This window comes from Eleutherodactylus coqui, chromosome 4, assembly GCF_035609145.1.
Source record: "Eleutherodactylus coqui strain aEleCoq1 chromosome 4, aEleCoq1.hap1, whole genome shotgun sequence".
In the NCBI taxonomy this organism is placed as follows: domain Eukaryota; kingdom Metazoa; phylum Chordata; class Amphibia; order Anura; family Eleutherodactylidae; genus Eleutherodactylus; species Eleutherodactylus coqui.
Window position 1 is genome coordinate 253,022,495 of NC_089840.1, and position 25,380 is coordinate 253,047,874.

The 25,380-nt window shown below is 43.5% G+C and overlaps 1 protein-coding gene across 4 annotated transcripts in view; it reads right to left on the bottom strand.

Annotated features, from left to right (window-relative positions):
* Positions 1-25,380, bottom strand: part of CRTAC1 (cartilage acidic protein 1) — a 537,130-nt gene that overhangs the window by 133,568 nt on the left and 378,182 nt on the right. For all 4 annotated transcript variants that reach the window (XM_066601101.1, XM_066601100.1, XM_066601103.1 and 1 more), the window contains one exon: positions 11,095-11,229. In XM_066601101.1, the coding sequence (XP_066457198.1) occupies positions 11,095-11,229 (135 nt within the window). The remainder of the gene's footprint in view (positions 1-11,094; positions 11,230-25,380) is intronic.

Below are 25,380 nucleotides of genomic sequence, written 5' to 3' on the forward strand. Positions count from 1 at the left end.
AGTGCAACATCTACAACAGGACGCCCAGCTACGCCATGTGACATTTATGATACTGGTGTCTTCTTTTGTGATAGATGAGTCTTTGGGCCCCATTGGTGCAGGTCCTGGGTGTAACTACTGCATCTGCACCAACTGGAGCTATGCACTGGGTAAAATATGTTGTGGCAGCAAACTGCAGTCTTTGAGAGAAACTGCCAGGATGGTCTGGGCCGGATGGTGAAAAGTAAAGTGAATAAGCAGATTAAATATTTACTCTGCCTGTATCTGTTTCTTTTAAAATGTGTTTAGATCTCTTTAATTAGAAAGTATGATGGTTTTCAGTTGATTCAGATGGTAGTGGGGAAAGGGAGGTGCAATTTGCCTAACTTGTCTAGGGCACCAAATCCCCTTGTTACTGCCAGAGTTGTAGCCATCCACATGTAGTGGAACTTTTTCTGGACCATCATAATGGCAGGGGCAACGTAAGAGCACGAAGACTCCAGGTTCCAATGCCCACATGTCTCATAGGTTACATACAGCACAACAAGTAGAGTGGCAGCTAGTAAAATAACACTGCACAAACCGGAGACATTGTGGAATACTATTCTGGGAGGGCAGAGAGCATTGCCCAGTTCTGGCCATAGAGAGAACAGCTTGGAGAATGTGAGAGAGCAACAGAGCTCCAGTATAGAGAGAGCTAAAGTGAGAGTGCAAGCAAGAGGCCCAATTAAACCCAAAAGTCGAAAGCGCTACCGCTTTAGCTAGTACGTTATAATCTGCAGAACCAGAAATAAGAGACTGTTGAGTTTTTGATGTGGCTGCCTGCAATAAAAGAATGCTCAGCGTGGAGTCCAAGTGATGATACTTCCCGAATGTGACAACCTGTGTAGCAGCTGGGGAATTGACGACTGCTTTACGCTATATGACTAAGAACTGCTCAGAGAGCAAAAGAGTGGGGAGGAGTCAGGATTGGCATGGCATGGAGCTGCATGCAAGAGGGCTGTGAGTTAGAAAGTAAACTCTGCTGGCCTGATTACTGCAGGGGGCAAGGGGAGTTGCACAGAGGGTGCACTATAACTGTGAGGGTCATGGAGGGCACAGTATAGCTGTGAGGGTCAAAGAGGGCACACTATAACTGTGAGGGCGATGGAGGGCACAGTATAGCTGTGAAGGGCATGAAGGGTGCACTATAACTGTGAGGGGCATAGAGGAAATGTTATAACTGTGAGGGCTATGGAGGGAGTACTATAATTGTGAGGGGCAGAGAGGGCACACTATAACTGAGGCTGTGGAGGGTGCACTATAACTGTGAGGGCCACAGAGTGGGCACTGTAACTGAAAGGGGCATGGATTTGGGCACTATGATTCTGAGGAGCACTATAACTATGAGGGCCATGGAGGTACACTATAATTTTGAGGACCACACAGGGGGCATTACTAGTTTCTAGGGCCACAGAGGGGACACTAGTACCATGAGGGGAAATTCTGAAAGGAGTGGGTAGCATCAAGATGGGAAGAGTATGCAGAGATGGATTGCGGGTGGAAGGAGTCTTCATAATGATCTGGGCTGAAAGGAGAAGAAAAACGAGAACGGACAATACCTACAGTATCATTTAAAGGTATCCTAGAACTGAGCCACTATATCTGGGCCAACCATGTTATAGATTTGCTCCCTGATGGGGGGAGACGCATATTCAGAATTCTGCTATAGGTCTCCATGAATTCTATGTACACCCGTGCTAATGAATCAATTACCTATTTTATGTGTATATGCCATATGCTTATACGAGCGGCAAAATCCTGACTTTGCAAATCACCTAACAGCCTCCAAGTAATGAATATTCGCTGACCTTGATAATTATGATCAATCATATCCTAATATACTGAAATCGTATATATATCTGTCTCCTATTATTGCCATATCTTCATTCGCTCACACTTGCCTTCTCTTTGACATATTGCTTCTCCTAATATGCCTGAATTATTAACTATCAGATCCCGTTCCACCACCGCTGTCTACTTCCACTCCCCCCTCCCATCTTTACATCCATTTGCAAAAAATGTGAGAAGTCCCCTCTTCAAGGACTATTTTTAGATTTTTTTTCCCCTCCGCAATAAATATATTTCAATGGAATGATCTGGCTCCGTCCCCGCTCCTGCATGAAAATCGCTATTAATTGAGTTTCTTTATATTCAATTTGATGGCGCTGTTTGTGCTATAAAAGATGATTAGTCATTTTAAATTCCATATTGCTATTGTAATTTGCTTTTATAGCCAGCCAGCTTTGAACTCTCCACCTTCCTTAATAGCTTTGAGAACTACAAGCTTCTTCTCCCACAGATTTACAGGTGTAGAAGAAAAAAAAAAATTCGGAGAAGAACAGCGAACTCAGCCAGAGTCCTCTCTAATAGATTTGTTTCAGGAATAACAGTTTGTTTAATTGGAGCGTACATTTGCTTAATTGTATCCAACGCGATGTATAACGAAACATGACATTTAGACCGTTTTATCACTCAAACTCATTTGTTGCATACTGTGGCTGCGAATGGGAAAATGTGACACAAATTGCGTCTTTATCAAGATGGAGATAAGCCGGCGTCACATATAAAAGTGCAGGAAAGCCAATTTCAAATACCTTATAATGGCGTTCTTCGATAAACAAGAGGTTTCACGAAAGCCAACCTTTTTTTATACGTCGATGGACATCATAGAGCGGTGTAGTCGCTCCCAGGCTGCAGGACATGTTATAGTTGGGAAGTTCAGTATGAAATGGTGCCGGGATTGTTGGGAGACAGTGATGAAGACCGAGCCATGCATTATGGGCAGGCCCTACTTCACCGTGGGCATCGTAGTGATGACATGGTCTGCCTACATGGTAGGCACGCCACTATTCAGCAGTCTTATAAAGAGGTCTATGAACCATAATGCCTCTTTCATATGAGTGACAGTGATATCAGCGCAAGAAAATCACAGCGATATCGCATTGGTGTTCTGTGTGGTAGCGCTGTGTTTTCTCAGGCGATATCGCGAGTTTGTGTTGCTACAAAGTCGCATGGTTTTGTAGCGCGCTTTTGCCAGGATTTTGTTGTTTTTTTGGGGGGGGGAGGGGCGTGAAATATAAGACCTACCCCGGAAATAAGCCCTAGCTGCATTAAAAAAAAAACACCTAACAGCCGCCGTCGGGTCCGCTGCACTTCTCCTCGCAGTTCCCCGGCACTTGTTTGAAATCTTCTGTCAGCGCTTCCTGGATTGGAGGCTCCAAATCCCCGCCTTCAGGAAGCACTGGCTCTGATTGGTTCTCGAACGCCGCCGCTCAGCAAGTCAGAGCCAGCGCTCATTGAACCAATCACAGCCATTCAATGCGATGGCCGTGACCGGTTCAACAAGCACTGGCTCCGATTGGCTGATCCACGGGGCTCAAGAACCAATCAGAGGCAGCGTTTCATGGAGGTGGTGTTTTTCAAACCCCTTTAGGCCAGGAAGCCTTGCCTAAAGACAAGTGCCAGGGACCCGCAGAGAAGATGTGCGGCGGAGCTGACAGTGGCTGTTAGGTGATGTGTTTGTATGCAGCTAGGGCTTATTTTAGGGACAAACACTAGGACTTCCTACTGTAAAAGTTGCATCGCACCGCACGAAAACCACGTTTCCATGCGATGCAACATAAAGGAAAGCTCCATCCATAGGGAAACATGGGTCACAAAACCTCGCAAATTGCGGCAATATTTAGCAACCCGCGATTTTTTTTTCTCGCAATGTAGCAGCCTACAAAACATCGCTAATGTGAAGGAACCCATTGGAAAGCATGGGCTTCACATACATGCGATTTGTTGCATCGCCAGAAAATCATTCGATTTTATTGCCCGGCCTTGAACGCGTTACCTGCTGATTTTCCATAAAACGCATTTTAATCTACATTATCGCCTTAATCTACTACCTACCAACAAGTTGCACCAAAGTTTTGGCTCCTCTCCACCACCTCTTACTCCAGCACATATAATGACGCCTATAGATTACCGTATATATATCCTTCAATTCAACGGTAAGACGAACACAAAGACGGCGGTCTGGGAAAAGACCCATTTAGCAATTAAACGCCGTGTGCATTACGTATGGCATTTCTAAAAAGTTGAATAAACAAAGTCATTTATAAAAGTCACGGAAAATTGCATGAAAACAAGGTTTTTAACAATCGGAAATCACAACATCATTTGATGCCATTGTGCTTCCACAGCGAGCAATCAGCTTTCCGGTGAGGTCTCCAGGATTGAGAAAGAACAAAAATCATAGCTGAACCCAATAATTTACCAGAGAACACAAAAACGTTTTGCGCATATTTCACACCATTACTTAGTGATAGCAGATCTGCCACGAGCCGATAACAGCACGACAAACAGATGTGACCTCCATCGTGTCTCAATGCAGGCCAAGGGTAGCAATTAAAACGCTTGCCTAGTCCCATGTCAATTGAGCTTAACCCTTTCTATTATGCACATTTCTAATATTCGGCGTTTTGTGTCCTACTTTTTCACCATTTTCAAGAGTTTTGCTTACTGTCAGTGAAGCCAATTTTTTTTTTCCAACTTGAAGCTGAAAGCCTTCCCTGATCATGTCTAACTGAGACCGGAATCCCACAGTGCCATGTACCTTTACCAGTTGGATATGGTGCTGGTAGGTTCCCAGCTTTAACAGGGTTTCCCCTGAAGTAGGTTGGTGGTGATATCATCTGTGGCAACTGCCGTGTGCTAAGGCAGCAGAAAAGCAGTCCTAAGCTCTCGCTTACGACCTGAAGGCTGCGAGTTCAATCCCCGTATGGTTCAGGTAGCTGGCTCATGGTTGACTCATCCTTCTGAGATTGCGCTGTGGAATAAGTTGGTGCTATACAAATAATAAGATTTATTTTTTTATCTGTGGGGTGGAGCTAAAGTCCCAAGGCTGCAATCAGAGCAGCAGTGCCACTTATCTCCAGTGAAGGGGGTAAGTATCAATTCTTCCACCCTATTACACTCCCCCCTTCTCTTTTGGTTGCCGTCCTCGGCAACCCAGCAAAGTACACCTACAATCTCTGGAGAGGGTTTTCGCTGCTGTACTTCACTTGCCACTGCTGACATCATCCTGCTGACTTCGCCAAGATAAAGCAGGTGGGTGGTGATGTCATCTGGGGGGCAGAGCTAAAGTCCTGAGGCTGTAGTCAGAGCAGCAGTGCCACTTATCTCCAGTGGAGGGATGTCAATCCCTGCACCCTATTACAGTTCTTAAGATCCCCAACTGAATGGAGTAGTGGTCGAGCACGTGCACTGCCACTCCATTGATTGTAATGCGACTGCTGGAGAAAGATGAGTTTGAGCGCTCAGCTTATCTTGTATTCCTGCTGAAATTAATGTAGTGGTAGTGCACATGATTGACCACCGATCCATTAATTCGGGACTACTCAGGACCCTACTTCTTGTGATCAGTGGTGTCCCCAGTGGTCAGACCACCACCGATCACCTAGTTATCTCCAATAATGTGGATAGGAAATAACTTTAATTCATGGGACAATCCATTTAGGATGCTAACAAGAATACTTCCATTCATTAACAGCAAGCAGAGATCATGAAAATAGAAATGAAACACAAGGGACACATTTACTTAGACACCAGTCTGAGTAACGTTTGCACCAGTGTAAGTGCGACAAATGTTTTAAGAGGCACAAGCTATAAGCTGGCATAGGTTTCAGCTTTTTGTAAACTTTTGGCATAAATTATATTAAATGAGATAGGCTATGTGTTGCCACGCCCCTAATGCTTGGCACTGCCTACTTTTTTCAAAAGTGCCAGGACCCAGCTTAAATGCTGAAAAATTTAATTTTGGCATTTGTGCCAAAATTGCATCCTTTGTATGCCAAAAATCTGGCGAACAAAAAATAAAGAATATGCCGCAAAATATATTGGAAATGTGCGTAATTTAAAATGGATTTGGGATAAATGACTAATCTTGTGGGGTCTGAACACTGGGACCCCAATACCGAGATCAGCGCACCCGATGGTCACACAGCTTGTAGGTGGGCAACCATTGATGGATTTATGGGAGGGAGAGGGAGAGAGAGGGGGAGGGAGAGGAAGGGAGAGAGGGAGGGAGAGAGGGAGGGAGAGGGAGAGGGGGAGGGAGAGGGAGAGGGAGAGGGAGAGGGAGAGAGAGAGAGCACACCCGATTGCCCAATGTGAATGCAGAGGCGGTGAGCAAGACTGGCCTTAGCTATATGAGACACATACGGTCACACAGCTTGTAGGTGGGCAACCATTGATGCATTTATGGGAGGGAGAGGGCAATTGGGCAACTGCCCCCCAGTCTGTCCAAGCAGAACCAAGACTGCAGATTGACTGTGTCATGATATTTTTCCTCTGCATTTGGTTGCCTCTTGCACATCTATATGAATCTTCCCGCTTCTGTCACCTCTGCTCTGAAGGAGAATTCATCTAAATGCACAAGAATCTGATGACATAAAGAGGGCACTATTGCCTTATGGGGACACAAAGGGGTCACTACTGCCTTCTAAGGCATAATGGGGGGTCACTATAAACCTGGGGACACTTACCTTTTGGGGAATGCAAAGGGGGTATTATTACTAGAGTTGAGCGAACGTACTCTGTCGAGCTTGATGCTCGTTCGAGTATTAGCGTACTCGATGGTGCTCGTTACTCGAACGACCATCAAGCTGCGTTCAACCCCTCTCCAGTTTTGGGCTCCTCCCCGCTGTGACGTGCCTATTTTGGCCCCTCCCCGCCGTGAGGCAGCGCGCGTGTCAATGGCTAATTTTTTGGCAGGGAGGGAGGGAGAGAGAGAGGGAGGGAAGGAGGGAGGGAGGGGTGAGAGAGAGAGAGAGAGAGGGAGGGAGGGAGGGAGAGAGAGGGAGGGAGGGAGAAAGGGAGAGAGAGAGAGAGAGAGAGAGAGGGAGGGACAGAGAGAGAGGGTGGGAGGGAGAGAGAGAGAGGGAGGGAGGGAGAGAGAGGGAGGGTGAGAGGGAGAGAGAGAGGGAGAGAGGGAGGGAGAAAGGGAGAGAGAGAGAGGGGAGAGGGGGGGTGGAGAGAGAGAGAGAGAGAGAGAGGGGGTGGAGAGGGAGAGAGAGAGGGAGGTAGGGAGGGAGAGAGGGAGAGAGAGGGAGAGAGAGGGAGAGAGATGGAGAGAGAGAGAGAGGGGGGGGAGAGAGAGAGAGAGAGAGGGAGAGGGAGAGGGAGAGGGGGTGGGGGAGGGGGTGGGGGAGGGGGAGGAGGAGGGGAGAGGCAGAGGGAGAGGGAGAGGGAGAGGGAGAGAGAGAGAGAGAGAGAGAGAAAACCAAGAAAAAAAAAAAAAAGCTCGGCACCCGGCGTCCCACATACAAAAATGCTCGAGTCTCCCATTGTAGTCAATGGGGATCGTTACTCGAGTAGAGCGCTCGAATTTTTCGAATAACACAGACCCGAGCATTTGGGTGCTCGCTGATCTCTAATTATTACCTTATGGGAAGACAAAGACGGCAGTTTAAATTTAATTATGAGGGCACTTTTACCTGATTGGGACACCATTAACTAATCAGGGAAAAATTTGGGTATTTATTCACTGAGCTTGGTTCTTGTATCATAATTGTTTACTTTGTTGTGGTACTATATGTATTCACTGTGCCTATTTTTTGATACTGTATTTATTCACTGAGCTTGGTTCCGGTACCATATTTATTTATTTTATTCTGGTCATGCATTTACTGAGCTTGGTTCTGGTGTTGTACTTCTTACTAAGTTTGGTTACGCTACTATATTAATTCTGCCAACTAGGTTCTGGTACAGTATGCATTCACTGAGCGGTCCTGGGCTAGGTATGCTGCTATCTTGTTGCTTTTTACACAAGCAGTACCGGCAGACTGCACATCACTGCAACATATTTAGAATTGTTTCCTTCTGATGGGAAGGAGAAGCGCCAAAAAAAATTCTGTATACGGTGCCATCTAACCCAAGGCCAGCCCTGGTGGTGAGCATGCTCAACTACTGTTCAATAAATGTCTATGGGACAGTTGAAGTTTGGCAATCTCCCTCCATTCCATATAAGAGAATAGTACGGTGGTCTTTAATGGAAAAACGTCTTTAACCCTTTCCAATCCAATTTGTATTCTGGTTTTCCTAGGGGCCTTACTCCTTTTCTGCCATTATACAACGGCGCTATATGCTGGCTAAAGCCAGTACTGCATGAGGTGACACGGTGGATAGGCTCCGACAGCAGAGAGGCTGGCAATATACAGTAAGAGAACCCCGACGGACGTCTTCCAACATCGGAGCTGTACAGCCTTAAATCATAATGTCTTTAGACATCAGACAGTGGATTGGAAAGGGTTAAGCTTTACTCCCGTTAATAGGTCCTACTCTTAATGATCACCCATGACCTTCATTGGGAAGCCATCAGATGCAAACATGTATATTTACAGGCGTCGCCCCATGACAAGGTTGTTCTCCTCCATTTCTATTCCCTTAGACAGTTTCCCATTATTGCAGTGTTCCAAGCCGACCCCAGATCTGCATTACCCATAAATCCTGCTAATACAGACTCCAATAACTGTATTAATACGCCGTTACTCTGAGGAAGCTTTTCTTGTCGGTTACAAAGCCAAATCAAACAGACAGTACTTAGCGGCTCATAAATGTAAAACAAACATGATATAACGGAGAGACAAAAGTGCTGGGGCGACAGATTGCTGAGTCGGCACACCAGCAAGGACGGCAATAATGCTCATACTGTGAAAGTGATATAAGAACGAATAACCATAGAAACCCGTCACACAATAGACTAATGCATCTTAATCACTGCAGGGACCAGGGGCTGGCTGGCAGAGTTTAGGCTAAGGGCATGCACAAAGCACTGGCCCATGAATAGCACCCCACCTCAAGAGTAGAAACCCATTGCCACTGGCCACACCCAGCCAAACTATAGCCAAACTAAATTATTGGCAAAATTGTGTGGCGGACACCGGGCACTGTGGGTGGTCATGATCTTGCTGTGTACGGTCAAAAACACTGTGTCTATCTGTTCTTAACTTGTTTATCTATTTAATGTAAATACAGTACCAGAACCAACCTCAGCACATAAATATAGCACCAGAACCAACCTCAGCACATAAATACAGCCCCAGAACCAACTTCAGCACATTAATACAGCACCAGAACCAACCTCAGCACATAGATACAGCACCAGAACCAAACTCAGCACATAGATACAGCACCAGAACCAACCTCAGCAGATAGATACAGCACCAGAGCCAATCCTATAACATAAATACAGCACCAGAATCAACCTCAGTACATAAGTACAGCACCACAACTAAGCTCAGTGCATGAATACAGTACCCAAATCAAGGTCATAAGGTAAATACAGCACCAGAACCAAGCTCATACACAAATACAGCACCAGAACCAAGAACTAGATTTTTTTCTACATAGCTAGTTTCAGACGAGAGTATTAAGGATGAATTTTACACATGGATCTTCCAGCCTGACTGGATATAGATCTATTAAGAAAGCAGGGTTGTAAAAATAACTCATGGGCCCGAAAAAAATGACATGTATCTGTATCAGGTTTTATAGACAAAGCAGTTCAGCTCTAGTGTATAGTATCTCGAAATTACACAGTTATCATATCAGCGATACTGATTACAGTGCAGTTACCTCCAGAGATCACAGGTGATGTCATGTCCACATTTGATTTTCTTCTCTCTGGTACCAGACTGCCACTGAGATTTTTTCCAGGCACGATTTGCTTCTATAAGGCCCCCCCAACCTGTTGCTGCTGCTCCTAATAAACTTCTCAGTACCCCCCTATAATAATAATGTGCCTGCTATGGCACCATTAAATAATAGTGCTCCCACTAAGTAACAAAGCTCATGCTGTGGTCCACTAAGTAATAATGCCCTCGCTGTGGTACAACTAAGTAACAGTGCCCCTGCTGAAGTCTTGCTAAGTAACAGTGCCCCCACTATGGTTCCACCAAATTATAATGCACACTGTATCGCCCCACTAAGTAATACTGCATCCCAATAAGTGATAGTGCCCCAGTTATGTTAAGTAAATTATAGTGGCCTCTATATTGCCCTAATACGTAATAGTGCCCCCTCTATGGTCCAACTAAATAATAGTGCCCCCTCTATGGCCTCACTAAGATATAGTGCCCCCGTTGTGCCCTATTAAGTAATAGTATCTCTGAAACCCCTCTTAGTAATATGACCCCTGTCTGTGGCTCAATTAGTAATAGGACCCCCCTCTATGTTGCAATTACTATAACACCCCGCTCTGTGGTCCTTGACTTCTATATATGTGTGTGCATGTAATGAAAATAATCTAAGCTCTACCAGTGGTCTGGCTCTGAATGGGGGCCAGGTGACCCTAAACATGTATTGTGTGCCCAGCCTGGGGGGCTCTTTGGCCCTGGCCCAGCCAGCCCCTGACAGGCAGGGATAAAAGATACATTAATGATCTGAATTTTATATGGAAGTGGTCACCTGTTGAATTTCATGATTTTACCATTTACCTCAATAGGAACGATTGGAAGCTTACATTCATTGGCCATGACTCTGACCTCTCCATTGATTACCTGGATCTAACTCTGAGCCGCTGAACAAAATAAAATAATCACAAAAACATTTTTCAAAAAGTCGATAGCAACAGCTTTCTACATTTTAAAAGTGCACATTCTAAAAAAAATGGAAGGACTACATTCCTTTCGGTCAATTCCGCCTCAAAAGAAACTGTACTAAAGATAAAGATTTCCAAACCCAAAGCTCCATTATCAAAAACAGACTAAAACAAAAAAGTTATCCCCACTGTCCGATGACCAAAGCCTATAAAAAACCGTAAAATAGAAATCTTAAAAAAGAAAAGCTACAAAATGATCCAAGCAATTTCACTGTGATATCAGTTCGGGGACTGAAACGGTCATCGTGGGGCAGGCAAACACCAGAACACCCAAAACTCTGCCCAACTGATTACCCTACCCAATTCCAGGTACTACAGCTGTACGCCATTCATACACTTAGTATTAGAATGGCCATATTATAGACAGTCAGTAGCACAGAGCGCCATAGGCAGAATATTCCAGAGACATAATAGCAGATTCTTACCTGCACTTGCGGCCATATCAGCAAATGTCCCATCGCCTTTATTCTGAAAAAGAAAGTTTGGTCCATTTTCATTGTCACAAAAAATATCAGAAGCTGCAGAGCTCAGGATTGGTCCAACGGTGACTCCACGTCCACCTACAGAAAAAGATAAGCAAATATAGCTAATTAGCATAAAAAAATTAAAGAGAGTAAATGCAAAGTTGCTTCAAGGCAACATTAGTACATGGGGGAAACTGAAGCCAGTCTTCACTATCTGCTCCTTCTCATGTGAAAAGCAAGCCTTCGATGTGTCTGCCCTCTCCACTCTTGATTGCTAGTGCAACTAGGGTTTTAGAAAGAGGGTCTGGGCATGATGCACTGACAGGGGGACATATAGTAGTGTGCACTCGATTCACTGAGTCCCTGTCAGTGTATCTGGTTCGTCAGGGATGGAAATATGGCATTATTAATAGGTTGCAAGGCTGCATGGTGCACTACACATACTATGTGGCCAACACCCTTTGTATGCTATATCTGTGTGCAAGTGTAGTACTAATCAGCCGCCCTAGCTCAGTATAAGGGAGGTATGTGAGTGGTGGTTCATCAGTACCTTTCACCTGTGCAATGCTCCTCCATTTACCAGTTTGGCAGTCTACATGTGGGGGGATGTGGTGTTTCTGCCTGCCCTGTTGTATTAGTACACTGGTAAATATATGGTCGTTTTCAGTTTGTTTTTTTCCTCTGGTGGGGATTGAGCTCTGTGAAGAGGAGAAGCTGTTCGCAGTATAGAACAGCTTCTCCTTCACAGCTTGTGGGGACCCTGGCATATGAATGGGGAGGTGGTGGGACACAGGGGGTGCAGGGCTATTTAAGATAAATGATATATAATACAGACACCTATTAGTAAACTGAAATATTGGGACAGTTGTGTCTGCTGCTTTTCTGCTATTATGCCTGTTATGCAGTGAGACGAAGATGGATTTCTCAGCACTATCTTCACCTAGCTACCCAGCACAAAAGGGGTTTTGTAAGAATAATGTACAGAATAGAATAATAAACCTTATTGCAAAAAGTCTTAGAATCACTGCTGCTGTATAATGTCCTCCATGCTGCTTTCATTTATGAGGATGTGCTACAGAGAGATAAAGAAGAGATCCTGCTTTCTTATGTGTAGAGAAGACATCACAGCTGCTAGTCTACACCCATCAGCTTAGAGAGATAGAGAGGAGGTCCTGCTATCCCATGTATGCAGTGTATAGAGACATACGAGCAGCAGTCTACATCCATCAGCTCAGAGATGGAGAAGAAGAGATTTTGCTCTCATATGCATGCAGTGTATATAGATATCAAAGCAGCAGTCTATACACGAGTCTATCCACTCATAGAGATAGAGAAGAAGAGATCCTGCTGTCATATGCGTGCAGTATAAGGAGATATCATAGTAGCAATTCTTAACTATCCACTCGGAAGATATCGAACAAGAGATTCTGCTCATAGTAGCTAGTCTAAACCCACCAGATCAGAGAGATGGAGAAGAGGTCCTGCTATCCTATGTGTGCAGTGTATGGAGACATACTAGCAGCAACCTATACCCATCCACTCAGGAAGATATAGAACTCCCATGTGTGCAGTGTATGGAGACATTAGAGCAGCTAGTCTCCACCCACCAGCTCAGAGACAGTGAAGAGATCCTGCTCTCCTATGTGTACAGTGTATAGAATACATCGTAGCAGCTAGTCTCCACCCACCAGCTCAGAGACGGTGAAGAGATCCTGCTCTCCTATGTGTACAGTATATAGAATACATCGTAGCAGCTAGTCTTTGCCCAACAGTTCAGGGAAGAGTGAGAAATAGATATTGATCTAACTGATTATAACAACAGAACACAAGTCATGTAATAATAACCAAATATAGTGTTATTCCTCATGTACACGCATGGCTGCTTATTCTGAAAAGTCATCGGAACACGTTAAATAATCTAATAACAAAAAAAAAAAATCAATATTATGAAATGTAGTAGTATAATAAAAATGCACAAATAATGTTCTAAACAGATACCACTAATATTATGCATGCTGGTTTGTTACATAAGTAATATATTACACATTTATTTTAGGAAGATGTTCTAAATGCAAAACACAAATGATAATGGGAAATAGATGAAACAAGTTTCTTTTCATTAGGTGTCTAGAAACAAGAGGCAAAGAGGATATTATGTCTAATATTACCATCGTTAAAATGTCTTAAGGATTTGGAAATAAAAAGCATAAATCCGATTACCAGTGGGAGCATATTCTCAGGATTGTCTACTATAGCAGTGTCCAACTGGAGCAGCATATGGCCCTTATGTCCGATGTGCAGGCCCATGGGGGAGATTCATGTAGTGCAGCCACCACCTCTGATGGAACCTCTGTGCTCTCTGTGGTGGGGACGCTGTGGGCTTTTTCCATTTCCAAATGTAATGTTTAATGTATATCTACATATATACTGTATGCACTGAATGGCCACTTTATTAGAGACCTCCATCTATGTTGGACCATCTTTGGCCTTCAGAATGGCAGCAATGCATTGTGCTGTAGGTATCAGAGGACCCATGGAGTGCCAAGAAAAGATTTCTCATTCCATTACTCCACCGCCTGACAGGAAAGGGTCATCGATTCATGCTGCTTGCGCCTAATTCCCTCTGATCCTAAATGACCCTCTTATTTAGTACGGTCCAACAGAAATCTGGATCCATCTGACCAAGTGATGTTTTTTCCACTGCTCAGTGATACAATTTTTGCACTTGTTTGCCCAATGGAGTCTTCTCTTTCTGGTTTTGTTAGACACAATGGTGCTGGAACTATTCTGTTGTTATAGCCCATCCGTGCTAAGGAACAAAAAGTTATGCATTCGGACACATTGGTTGGAGCACCAGTGTTTGGTACAATGTGCTTGACTGTGCAGCAGCTGTTCATCGGAAGGGTTCCTGACATCCTCCTCTGACCCCTTTCAGGAATTAGTTATTTATGGATCCCCTTTCATTGGATGTTTTTCCTCGATCACACTATTCTCGGTATACTCAGCTGCACAAGAAAAACTCACGAGGTTGGCAGTGAAATCCTGGCTAGTCTAGCACCGATGACCAGGCCCCTTTAGAAGTCGATCAGATTGCTGGATTTTCCAATCTAATGTGGATTCACACCGAAACTGATCCACGGAAAACTTGGCACTTGATTTTATACCAAACTTCGGGGTCATGGCCCTAGTTTCCATACAGGGAAGGTCCAATCATGAAAGACACGGAGTCTCCAATAAAGTGGTGATTCAACATATATATGTATGATGTAGATTCTTTTAAAGAGCTGTGCCTCATAATATATTATAATAACCAGCGTTGGACTGAGGTTCTTGGGGCCAACCCTCCATCTATACAGAACCTGTACAAACACTTGTGTTGCATTATTATTTTCTTTGCTTAAACCAAAAGACTGTTCTGCTGTTTTTTAATGATTTATGTCGTTTTGTTCTCTAGGGTGTCCTTTACCTGCAGACAAGGAGGACCTGGGTTATTACATTGATTTTTCTTTTACTATTATTGCCCGTGCTGCGTGTCTATGAGTGTTGATATTTAAGCATCCTTGGTGTCATTACTTGTCATCATGGCTGAACATATTGTCTAGAAAAGTTGAAAGTGCGCCTTGAAACCATCTGCAACAATACAACAGTTTTTTTTTCTTCAATACACTGTAAACTCATCCAAAACTTCTTATCTAGGGGAAGAAATGTATATAAATTGTAAGGTTATTCCCATCTTAAGTATGTATGGTATATACACAGAGTATGCCATAAATACCTGATAGGTGCAAACCCCATTTTCAGGACACCCACCTATGAGAAGAATGTGGGGCTTGTAACCTTCACTGGCTGATTCATAGCAATGATGGTCTCTAAAGAACCCGGTATGGAGATGTTGAACTCAATGGAATCTGTGCTTGGCATGAATATACACAAAAGAAAAGGTCTAGAGTTGTCTATGTTGAACCTCATGGATTGTGCTGTGGCTTGTCCTTATTAGGGCTCCCACACACGTGTGTTTGCGTTTTTTGGTAACGCGATTGTCAATGGGACTTTCTAATGTTAAAAATGCAATGCAACGCAATGCACCAAAAATGCAAGTTGCGCTGCGTTGCGTTTTTAACATTAGAAAGGCCCATTGACAATCGCGTTACCAAAAAACGCAAACACAAGTGTGTGGGAGCCCTTATTGTATCAGGCCCTAGTCTACAAGAGGATCCTCCTACCTTTGACTAGGCCTTCTATCTTTGACAGAACTATGGCCTCCACACACATTAGAGTTTAGTTGTCTAACTCTGTCGATAACAATGGGCCGAATAACTCTCTAATGCATATGGGGCAACTGAACTTTCCTCCAACAGATAATGTTGGGGAAAAAAGGATAGTGGACATTGAAATCCAATACCTGATTCCAAATATTCCCCAAGGTAAAAGCCACTGCCAGAGCTGTTGGCTTTTCGCTTAACTCCCTAATGTAAACTGAGCTGAAAGTTCTCATGTATGGGGGAGTTCGTGGAAACATTGGTAGCTTCAAACTCCCACACCTTTCAGAAAAAAGTTGGAGATTATAGACCCTAGATAGTGAAGCCCATTACTTTAATTTAACTCTGGTTTATTTTTGATATAACCTAAAAAATTACACACTCCATCAGTAATTTGCTCCTGAAGTTGTCTTTGTTGAACCTCTTGTTTTGTGTTGTCATTTGGTCTCATTATTTTATCAGACCCCAACCTACTGGAGGAGCCTTCTATCTTCAACTTGGCCAGTCCAACCCTGTCTAAACCTATATTAGAGATTAGTTGTCTGAACCTGCTGGTAAAGACAGAGCTGGATGACTCATTAATACGTCTGGGTTGGCTCAACCTTCCCCCGACAGATGACTTGGGGAGAAGGATTGTGGATGTTGACTCTCAATACCTGATCCTATTGTTTCCTGAAAGATAAGCCACCAGAGATATCTGGCTGTGGCTTGAGTCCTTAAACAGTCAGACTTAGATACCGCCTTTATTAGTAATTGTTATTGTTCTGTTATTTTACTGTTTGTGTACAAGATATAATCTGTAAGTTGGGGTGAACCTTTGTTCTGAACATGTCCAAGGGTAGAAGAGTACAGAGCCAATCTACCACTTTCAAGTCAACACCTATATCTTGCTTCATGGACAACTGAACCAAGACTGCTTGGTTATAATTATCTTCAGTAAAGCACCAGTTCTTGAGAGAGTATTGGCTTGAGTTTTAATTGGCATCAAACACTATGGATCACCAGGCCTGTGATCGTCTGTTCTACCGTCAGTATGAGATGAGCGGCCTATGGAGAGCCCCACAATTTGAACCTCGCTCGAAGACCCCATGAAGAGTTTCGGGGAGCCACGATTGCATATGAACACTCAGCTGAGCCGAAAGTTCATGTGTATGGAGGTGCTTGTGGAAATAGCAGTCGGGTGTACGATCATTCATCTAACAGTTGTTGAAGGTGTATGATCACCTTGACATTGGCACATACAACTAGTGGACAGTTTTTGGGACTCGTGCCCCTTTAAACTTTCATCACAGCCTCTAAGAATTGACTGCAGATTAATAAATGCTGTAGGGAAAAAAAAAGTCGAAAAACTCTGAATTAAGAAAATGATTCATTAATACAATTAATACAGCTAATGACTATTTTTTTCTTGGCGATCCAGTGATACAAAGTGTCAAGCAATATTGATATTGCCCATCATAAAGCGTAAGTTATAGTCGGACTATTTGATTACTAAAACATCAATAACCGTGGCGAAACAACATAAGTATGCAGACACACAAAGCCCGGACATCTATCTTCCGCCTTTGACACGTTCTCCATTCCGGGAGAAATTTCTAAATCTAATTTGCTGATTGCAATTGGTTAACGTCTCAAGCTGTTCATAACACGCAATTAACGTAACCATGGTAACGTTGTTTCTAATTAATGACAGCAGATAAATCAGCAGACAATGGAACCATAACAGAGAAATTACTTAAAATCTATTAGGCTGATCACTGGTGCCAAATTTGTTGAAGGATGGATTTGCGTTATATTACCTTTGCTATCAATTCTCAGCTGATATTGCGCTAGTCATTCGACTGCGGAATATGACTTTTTCGCCAATTCCTGAATAATTAGCAGAGCAGGATTTCTTGAGATTATTAAGCATTTAGAATGAGAGATCGGGGAAGGCGGATTGGCCATTGGAGGAACGTGGTTGCAATTTCCAAGAATATATTGTAAACTCATCACATAAATGCGGGGGGAAAAAAAACTGGAATTAATAATCGGCGCTTGGCAAGAAAGTAAATTTGAGCTGAATGTTTCTCTAATGTCATATTAAAGTAAAATATTAGGTTCCAGGAGCTGTAAATCCACATGCACAGTTGTCTGAAGCTGTAAACTGAGACAAGAGGCGTAGATTGTGGTTTTGGGGGAAGAAAAACAAAAAAATGTTCTTGCATAATTTACTTTTCTTGGAGAGTCGCCTGATGCGCTGGGTTTTACCGTTATAAAAGAACACAATTATATAGTTCTAGGCCGGTTTGCAGTGAATAAAGCCCATTGATTTCAATGGGTTTGTTCAAATGCGCGTATTTTTCCTGCGCATTTGCGCACCAGGAATCCCCATAGACGTCAATGGGGATGCACAAATGTGCGCTCAACACACTAGGAGATGTGTGAAACACAGCAGGACTGCACAGGAAAAAGAACACATCTGCAACTCATTAGACTAATTAGCCATTTCAATTGGTGCATATGTTTTTGCCACGTGCAAATGGACATGTCTTGAGGGCGCAAAAAGTACAGTAAAATAAGCCGATGCGCGCTTAAAAAAAATCATAGTTCATTCAACAGTCGGATACATAAGTGTCCGGCAGACTTCCCACTGACTATTGCTCCTGCGTGTTACACAAGAGCAATAGTTGGTCTGTGAATGGAGTTGGAGTATCTGGAGATCGTTCCAGCCATCCGCCTCCATTCACGGTGAACAGGCAGTTGTTCGTAGTTAGACTACTGCCTGTTTATGTTGGCTGACAGTCACTTTTTGGTTCTGCCAAAAAACAAGCGAGTCCAACAGATGAGTGATTTGTCGCTCAGTGCCGCAGTACACAGGATGAGTGATAGCTGGAAACAGCGGATTCAGGCGATAATTATCCAGTGTAAAGGTACCTTAAGAGAACTTTCACATAGATGGAATAAGCCCGTAGGACGCACCACAAGGCGCAATAAATTCCACCAAAATCTGTACAGCTGCCAGTAATTCCACATCAAAATCCACAATGAGACTTGCAGGTTTTAGTGCAGAACTTGCAGTGGTGGAATAAGGTTCGGATGTGGGTGCGTAATGCGGGCAAATTCTGCCCATGTGAAAGGCCCTTAAGGGCTCGGTCAGACGAGCGTGGTTTACACGCTGCTACAGCAGCGTGTAAACCATGCTGCTATAGCAGCCAATAGGTTGCTATGGAAGCGCTGACACCAAACTATTTTAGAAGCGCAGGATCTGCGCTTCTAAAAAAGAATGGGCAGTGAGTGCCGACTCGCCTGTCAGCTCCATGGTGCGCGCTGTGTAGTGTGCTTTCTATAGGCTCCTATGGGAGCCATGGAAGCACGCAGCCTGCACCACGGTTGTGTGACCAGGCTGCTTCATGGAGCTAGAGACAGCCCAGTCACGCAATCTTTTTCAGGATGACAGCAGCGTGGTTTACATGTTGCTTAGCAGCGTGTAAACCAGACTCGTCTTACCTCGGCCTAAGAGTGCGTACGGAATATTTTGCAGGACACTGCAGAATATTCCATAAAATCTGCATAAAACCCCACAGGTCTAAATGCTGAATGTTACGTGGAATTGCTGTCAGAATTCTGCTTTTATTCAACTCCACCTCAAAATCCGTACTTTGGAGATATTGATTGTAGTGCAGATATTTCCATGCCTCAATATGGTTACTTCTCATTGCTCTGCCCGTCCCAGGAGGGTAGTAGTGACCAATCTCTCATATGCCACCGACCGCACCTACAGACCTCACCGACTACAACGGCATCTGTCAGGTTTCCGTCATTTTGCCAAAGTAGTACAATAAGTTGTGCCTGTTGCAGCCTTTCTGAGGCCTGCATCTTGCTTGCAGGCCAGACCAGGTTTTGGGTGCGCCCTTGCTTCTCCGGGAGCTGAGGGGTGTGGTAGCTGCAGGAGTAATGTTAGTCAGCACCTGGGGCTGAGTAGCCTGGCTCCTACTTAAACAGGGCCAGCATTATCTCCTGTGCTGGTCAATTACTTCAGTTGCCTTTGGACAGCGACGGAGGAACACACCTTGGCTGAAGCTCTCCATGCGAGCTAAGAGCTTTTCTGTTTCGTTTGTTTTTCTTTTTTGGCTTTCTTTGGTGCTAGGGCTCCCAGATAGGGAATTGTCAGCGGCCTAGGCACGCGTGCGGGCTCGCACTTGTCAGAGCGATCGGTCCGCCGAGTAGGCAGAGCCCCCTCCTGGATTAGGGGACTATAGGGAGAGAATTCCCCTTAGTTTTATGTTTCCTTTGCACAGTTTGTGCCTTTTGTTTGTGTTATTGTGGTTGCACGTCCGGAGGACGCAACAGTGCCATTTTGTTGAGCTTTTTGGACTGGATCTACAACAGACACCTGCTCTAAAGCTTACATGTATGTAACGTACAGATGTGTGTGTGTGTATATATATATATATATATAGTGGGATTTTTCTGGTTGTAGGATGCACTATTCTGAAAGTATGTTGTACAGTATGGGTGGCCTCAGAGTTTTTTCATATTTGGCAATTATTTTTTTGATCCACAAGCAAAAACGAACATTAACCCCTAACGACAGCGCATACTCAATTTTACAGTGGCTGTTAAGGGGCTTTATTCTGATGTGATTGACCTTTTTAGGATGCCGAATCAGAAGCCTGGCATAGGTCTATGATGTCCGGAGGAGCGGGTACACAGATATTATCAGACAGCCAGGCTCCAGCTGTAACAGTGGGGACCAGTAAAGCTGCCTATTCCCTCCGTATAACCCTTTACATGCCGCTGTCAATGCAACCACGCTATGCAACTAAAATGTGAAAAAGCTGGCGAAAAACTCTATAAATTTGGTATTGACATAACAGCGCTGACCCGCAGGATTAATTTAACATGTTTTGCATACCAGATTGTGAATGCTGTCAAAAAGAAATTAAAAAAAAAATGCCAGAATTGCAGATTTAGTTAATCTTGCCTCCAGAAAAAATGGAATTAAAAGTGATCAAAGTGTTATATGTTCCCAAAAATGAGATCAATGAAGGCTAGAGGTTATCCAGCTAAAGACAAGTCCTTGTAGAGCTTCAGCAGTGGAAAAATAGAAATGCGACGGCGACACAAGAGCAAATCTTTAAAAGTATAAACTGTATAAACTGGGTATGGCTGGAATCATGCCGACCCCCTCCCACCAACTTAATATAGATTATACAAAACATTATATTACCCAAAAGTGATGCCATTAAAAATACAACTTATCTAACAAAAAACAAGCCCTCGTGCGTCTGTCGGGGAAAAAATAAAACTTCTTGGCTTTTTTTAAAAGCCTCTTTCAATATAATGATGAAAAATGAAGAAAATAGCTCGGTCATTAAGGCGCAAAATAGTCTCATCACTAAGGGGTTAAATGACTTTGGGGGATAACCCTTTAACAAGTGTAGAATAAAGAACAATTGACAAACAATAGATTTATAGTTTTAGAATTTTTTAAACTACTGGCAGTGATTGCTTCCAAAAGGAGGAGGGGTTACCTTATCTATGTAGTAAGCTTGGTGATGGTGCTGTATTTATGAACCGAGTTTGGTGCTGTATTTTAAAGTTGGCTCTGGTGCGACTATTATGTTTTGAACTTAGTTCTGTGGCCGTATTTATTGTATGAGCTTGGTTCTGCTGCTGTAAATACACCGTGCATCAGGTCCTACATTGGAGATGAACCAGGTGCACCTGGTGCATTATGTGGGGAAGAAGGGGCTGGTTATTACTTCCCCTGGCATAACAGTTGATTGTAAAGGGGTAGAGAAGATCGACTTGTGGCATTGTCTGTTTTTAACAAAGGGGCTTCCTTTAGGAGAGTACCCATTTACTGTGCCAGCTTCAGGTTAGATGGCACTTTCTGCAAATTTTTTTACAGCAAGATAACAGCATAACCACACCAGAACCAAGCTCAGTACATAAATGCAGTATCAGAACCAAGTCAGTAAATACAGTACCAGAACCAAGCTCATAACATAAATACAGCACCAGAAGAAAGCTCATAACATAAATAATGCACCAGAACTAAGGTTTGTACATAGTTACAGACCGGAACCAAGCTCTGTACATAAGTACAGCACCAGAACCATGCTCTGTACATAACTACAACACCAGAACAAAGCTCTGTACATAAGTACAGCACCATAACCAAGCTCTGTACATAAGTACAGCACCATAACCAAGCTCATAACATAAATGCAGCACCAGAAGCATGCTCGTAACATAAATACAGTATCAGAACTAAGTGATTGTGTTGTGTGGGTGCTGATGGACTAACAGCAGCGTCTCTGAACATCAAAGGGCAAGATACAGAGACTGTAGGAAGATGACTCATCTAACTCCACAAGACTCTGTTGCACAGAGGAAGATCATTTGGCTGGGCAGACCTAAGGGGAAAGATTTCCCCCAGCCTATATCCACTCGGTGCCCCCCTCCCTACAAACTGGTGGCAACCACATAGGTTGCCTGTAGCTAAGTCCGGTCATGCCCATTTAAATTTCACTCTGTAATCTAGCACTAAACCAACCGAGCACTAAAAAACCTGGATAGTCATGGTTTGGTCCAGAACTGTGTGGTTTACCAGATAAATTCTATTTTTTCAACACCAGTATGTCCCATATCTGGTGTTTTTGTGATGCTTTTGGCTTACCGAATAGGACATTATAGTGTACAGTACCTCCAATGATGATAATCATAACTATGTCCAGTTGTGTAGGCAGCCTTGTAATCCCGGAAGCCTCTCTTGCAATTCTCACAATAATTGACAAGTCATTTCTAGAAATGCCTTGTCTCCCATCTCTGTAATTAGACATGGCCGAACTTAAAAACCTTACATGGACGGCTTCCCATAGGTCAATCTCTGGTAATCCAGGGACTTTTGCAATGAAAGGGTCTCGATAAATATAATTGAACTGATATGTTTATGCAGATTTAGTATATTAATGTACTGAGTACCATTAATGGGATTCATCATTCATCACTTAATTGGAACAGATTGACTAATAACCAGAATATACAATATATCCATAACACATTAATGCGTTACTTTATAAGCAATTTACAGTGGATGGGAATAATTAGGAAAAATTACATAATGACATCAGTAATCTCATGGGAAATGTTCTGCATAAGGACGCCATTAAAATGTAAAAATCAGTGAGGTGTGGTGTAACCGATAGATGTGCATGGCTATGTTATGTAGGATGTAAAGCCCATAGGGAATCAAAACAATCCAACGAGAGTCTTCAGTGCTTGTCTTAGCCTACGTCGGAAATGTAGAAGTTGCGATCTACATGAAACTGTTGGTTGATATGCTTTTTGCAGTCATCTGGAAGGCCACATACACAAGTAACATTGCCACAATGTGGCCTTAAAGGGACACTGCATTTTGGACAATCTATGCTTGTTAATCCCTAGCCCCCACCCCTCCTTCCCCGATGTGCTATTATGTCATGAGAACCAAGCAATTCCTGTAACTTGACACAATAGGATATCATGATGATCTTGTGGAAATAGCAGCTAAGCCCACATGATTACAATGGGACCATAGCTATAACTGCCAGTTGGGGTCCTGTTGCAATTGCCGAGATTGGAGATAACTCCAATTCTGGTCATTAACTCGTTAGATGCTGTGGTAGGTGCTGAATGCAGCATTTAATTGGTTAGAACTTATATAGTTACATCATCAAACCTCTACATGCTTTCCTCTGCTTTCCTACGTGACCGTCTTGTACTCTAAGATCACCATGTAGAGGTACTAAAATTCAGCTTTCCTACACAGCCGTCCTGTACTTTGGGAACACCGTGCTGAGGTAGTAAAATTCTGCTTTCCTACACAGATGTCCTGTGCCCTGGGATGACCGTGTAGAGTTATTAAAGAATATTCCTGTTGTCCTGCACATCTGTCCTGTGTAATTTGTGCCTTTCACGCAGTGTTTGATGAGAAGTAAAGTTTTGCCAGGCCCTGACCATTCCCAGGGTCATGAGGTACGTTATACAAGTCTGCGGCTCATTTAATTACAGCCGAGGGTCTTTCCGGTGCAATAGCTGGTAAAGGAAAAGACTAGAGATAATGCAGCCCCTGAGCGAGATGTGCCAAAGTGGGGGAGACCACTGGGATTGCAAGATGGATGTCACAGGTGCCTCTGCAATCTCTCCCAACTATGGAGTCAAAGGTGTCCTACTCGATCACAGCACATAGGCACAAATAACAGATATATTTCCTTCTATAGTGAATGGTGGTTTGTCACGTGACACTAGCTCTTCATCCGGGTCTGTAAGGGTTAATGACGGAAATAATTTGACATGAGTCCTGGTAGCTTTTGAATAGTAAACAGGAGGTGCACAGTTTTACTGACGCTTTAAGTTAGTAACAAAGTGCAACAATGTTAGTCTTGCAGAAGTTTAGCAGAGCACTGGATTTAAACAACATGGTGCAATACAGTTGAACCTGAATAAACACAGTTTTCTCTTCAGTGCTCTTTCTCTATATCTAGAGGTGACACAGTAGAAGTTCCCACGGGCATAGTTAGCTATCTGCTGGGCTTACTAGAAATTGGTAAAGCGGTTATTTGATTAGAAATTTAGGTGGACCTCTTGACCATCCCTGGCTTTGACTTCACCGGGTTTTTGTGTAACTCACTGTTTAGTGGAATGGGTCCCAGCTTCTCTCCTCCTCGCTGCTGACAGACTAGGGAGCTGATAAATCCTAGCTTCCCTGCTGGAAAATGTTATGTTGTAGCTGCTCATTCTGCTGATCTCCTCTTACACGTCCTCCTCCTCCTCCGACACTCCAAGTAGACTCTCCCTAACTCCTCCTTCCCGTCTTTTTCCCACACTTTCTCTCTCCCCCCGCACTCCTTCCTCAGCATACTGGCTCACTATGCATTTTTCTGCTCTCAGCTCTGACCATATCCCTTCACCAATCAGTAAGGCCATGACATCCAGCCAATAAGCAGTTAGCTGTTGCCAAGCTCTAAGCTTCAAGCTTAGCAAGAAGAAGGGAAACAAGGTTTCTCTGACATACGTCACTTTTTATGTCTCCTGGAAGCACATAACAAAGTGTGACAGGACAAATGATTATGTGGCTATTCTGGAAGACCCTCTCTGCCACTACAATAATGCACTGCAATACAGAAGTATTGCAGTGTGTTATCTGAGCGAGCATAGGATTGCAGGTTCAAGTGTCTGACACGGATATAGAAATATAAAAAAATTAAATGGCGAAAAAAAGTCCAAGCAAAAAAATAAATAACTTTTTTTTTGTGCACTTAGTCCTTTTTTGTAAAAAAAAAGAAAAGAAAACAATACATATTTGGTATTGTCGCATCCATTATGACCCATACAATAATTATTTGTATACCACACGATAAACACTGTAAAAATAAAACAAAACGAGGAATGCTGTTTTTTTCATTCCTCCTCTTAAAAAATGTTGAATGTACCTCAAAATGATGCCAATAAAAACTACAGTTTGTCACACAGAAAAGAAGCCACCAAACTCAAAGCTCTGTAGACGAAGAAATAAAAAAATTTGGAATCTTTGACTGCAGTAAGTAATGCCAAAAATAAATTATTTTCCAGTGAAGAGTTTTTATTGTGCAAAAGTGGAAAACCCAACAAGAATATGATTTTTGTATCGTGATTAGAGTTGAGCGAACGTACTCTTCAGAGCTTGACGCTCATTCGAGTATTAGCATACTCGATGGTGCTCACTACTCGAGCGAGCATCATGCTGTGTTCAACCTCGGCCTAGTTTTGGCCCCTCCTCGCCACTGACGTGTCAGATTTGACCCCTCCTTGCTGCGAAGTTGTGCACGTCAACGGTAGTTTGTGGCTGGCTTGGGAGAGGGAGGGAGAGAGAGAGAGAGAGAGGGAGAGAGAGAGGGGACGAGAGAGAGAGGGAGAGAGAGAAGGAGAGGGAGAGAGAGAGAGAGAGAGAGAGAGAAGGAGAGGGAGAGAGAGAGAGAGA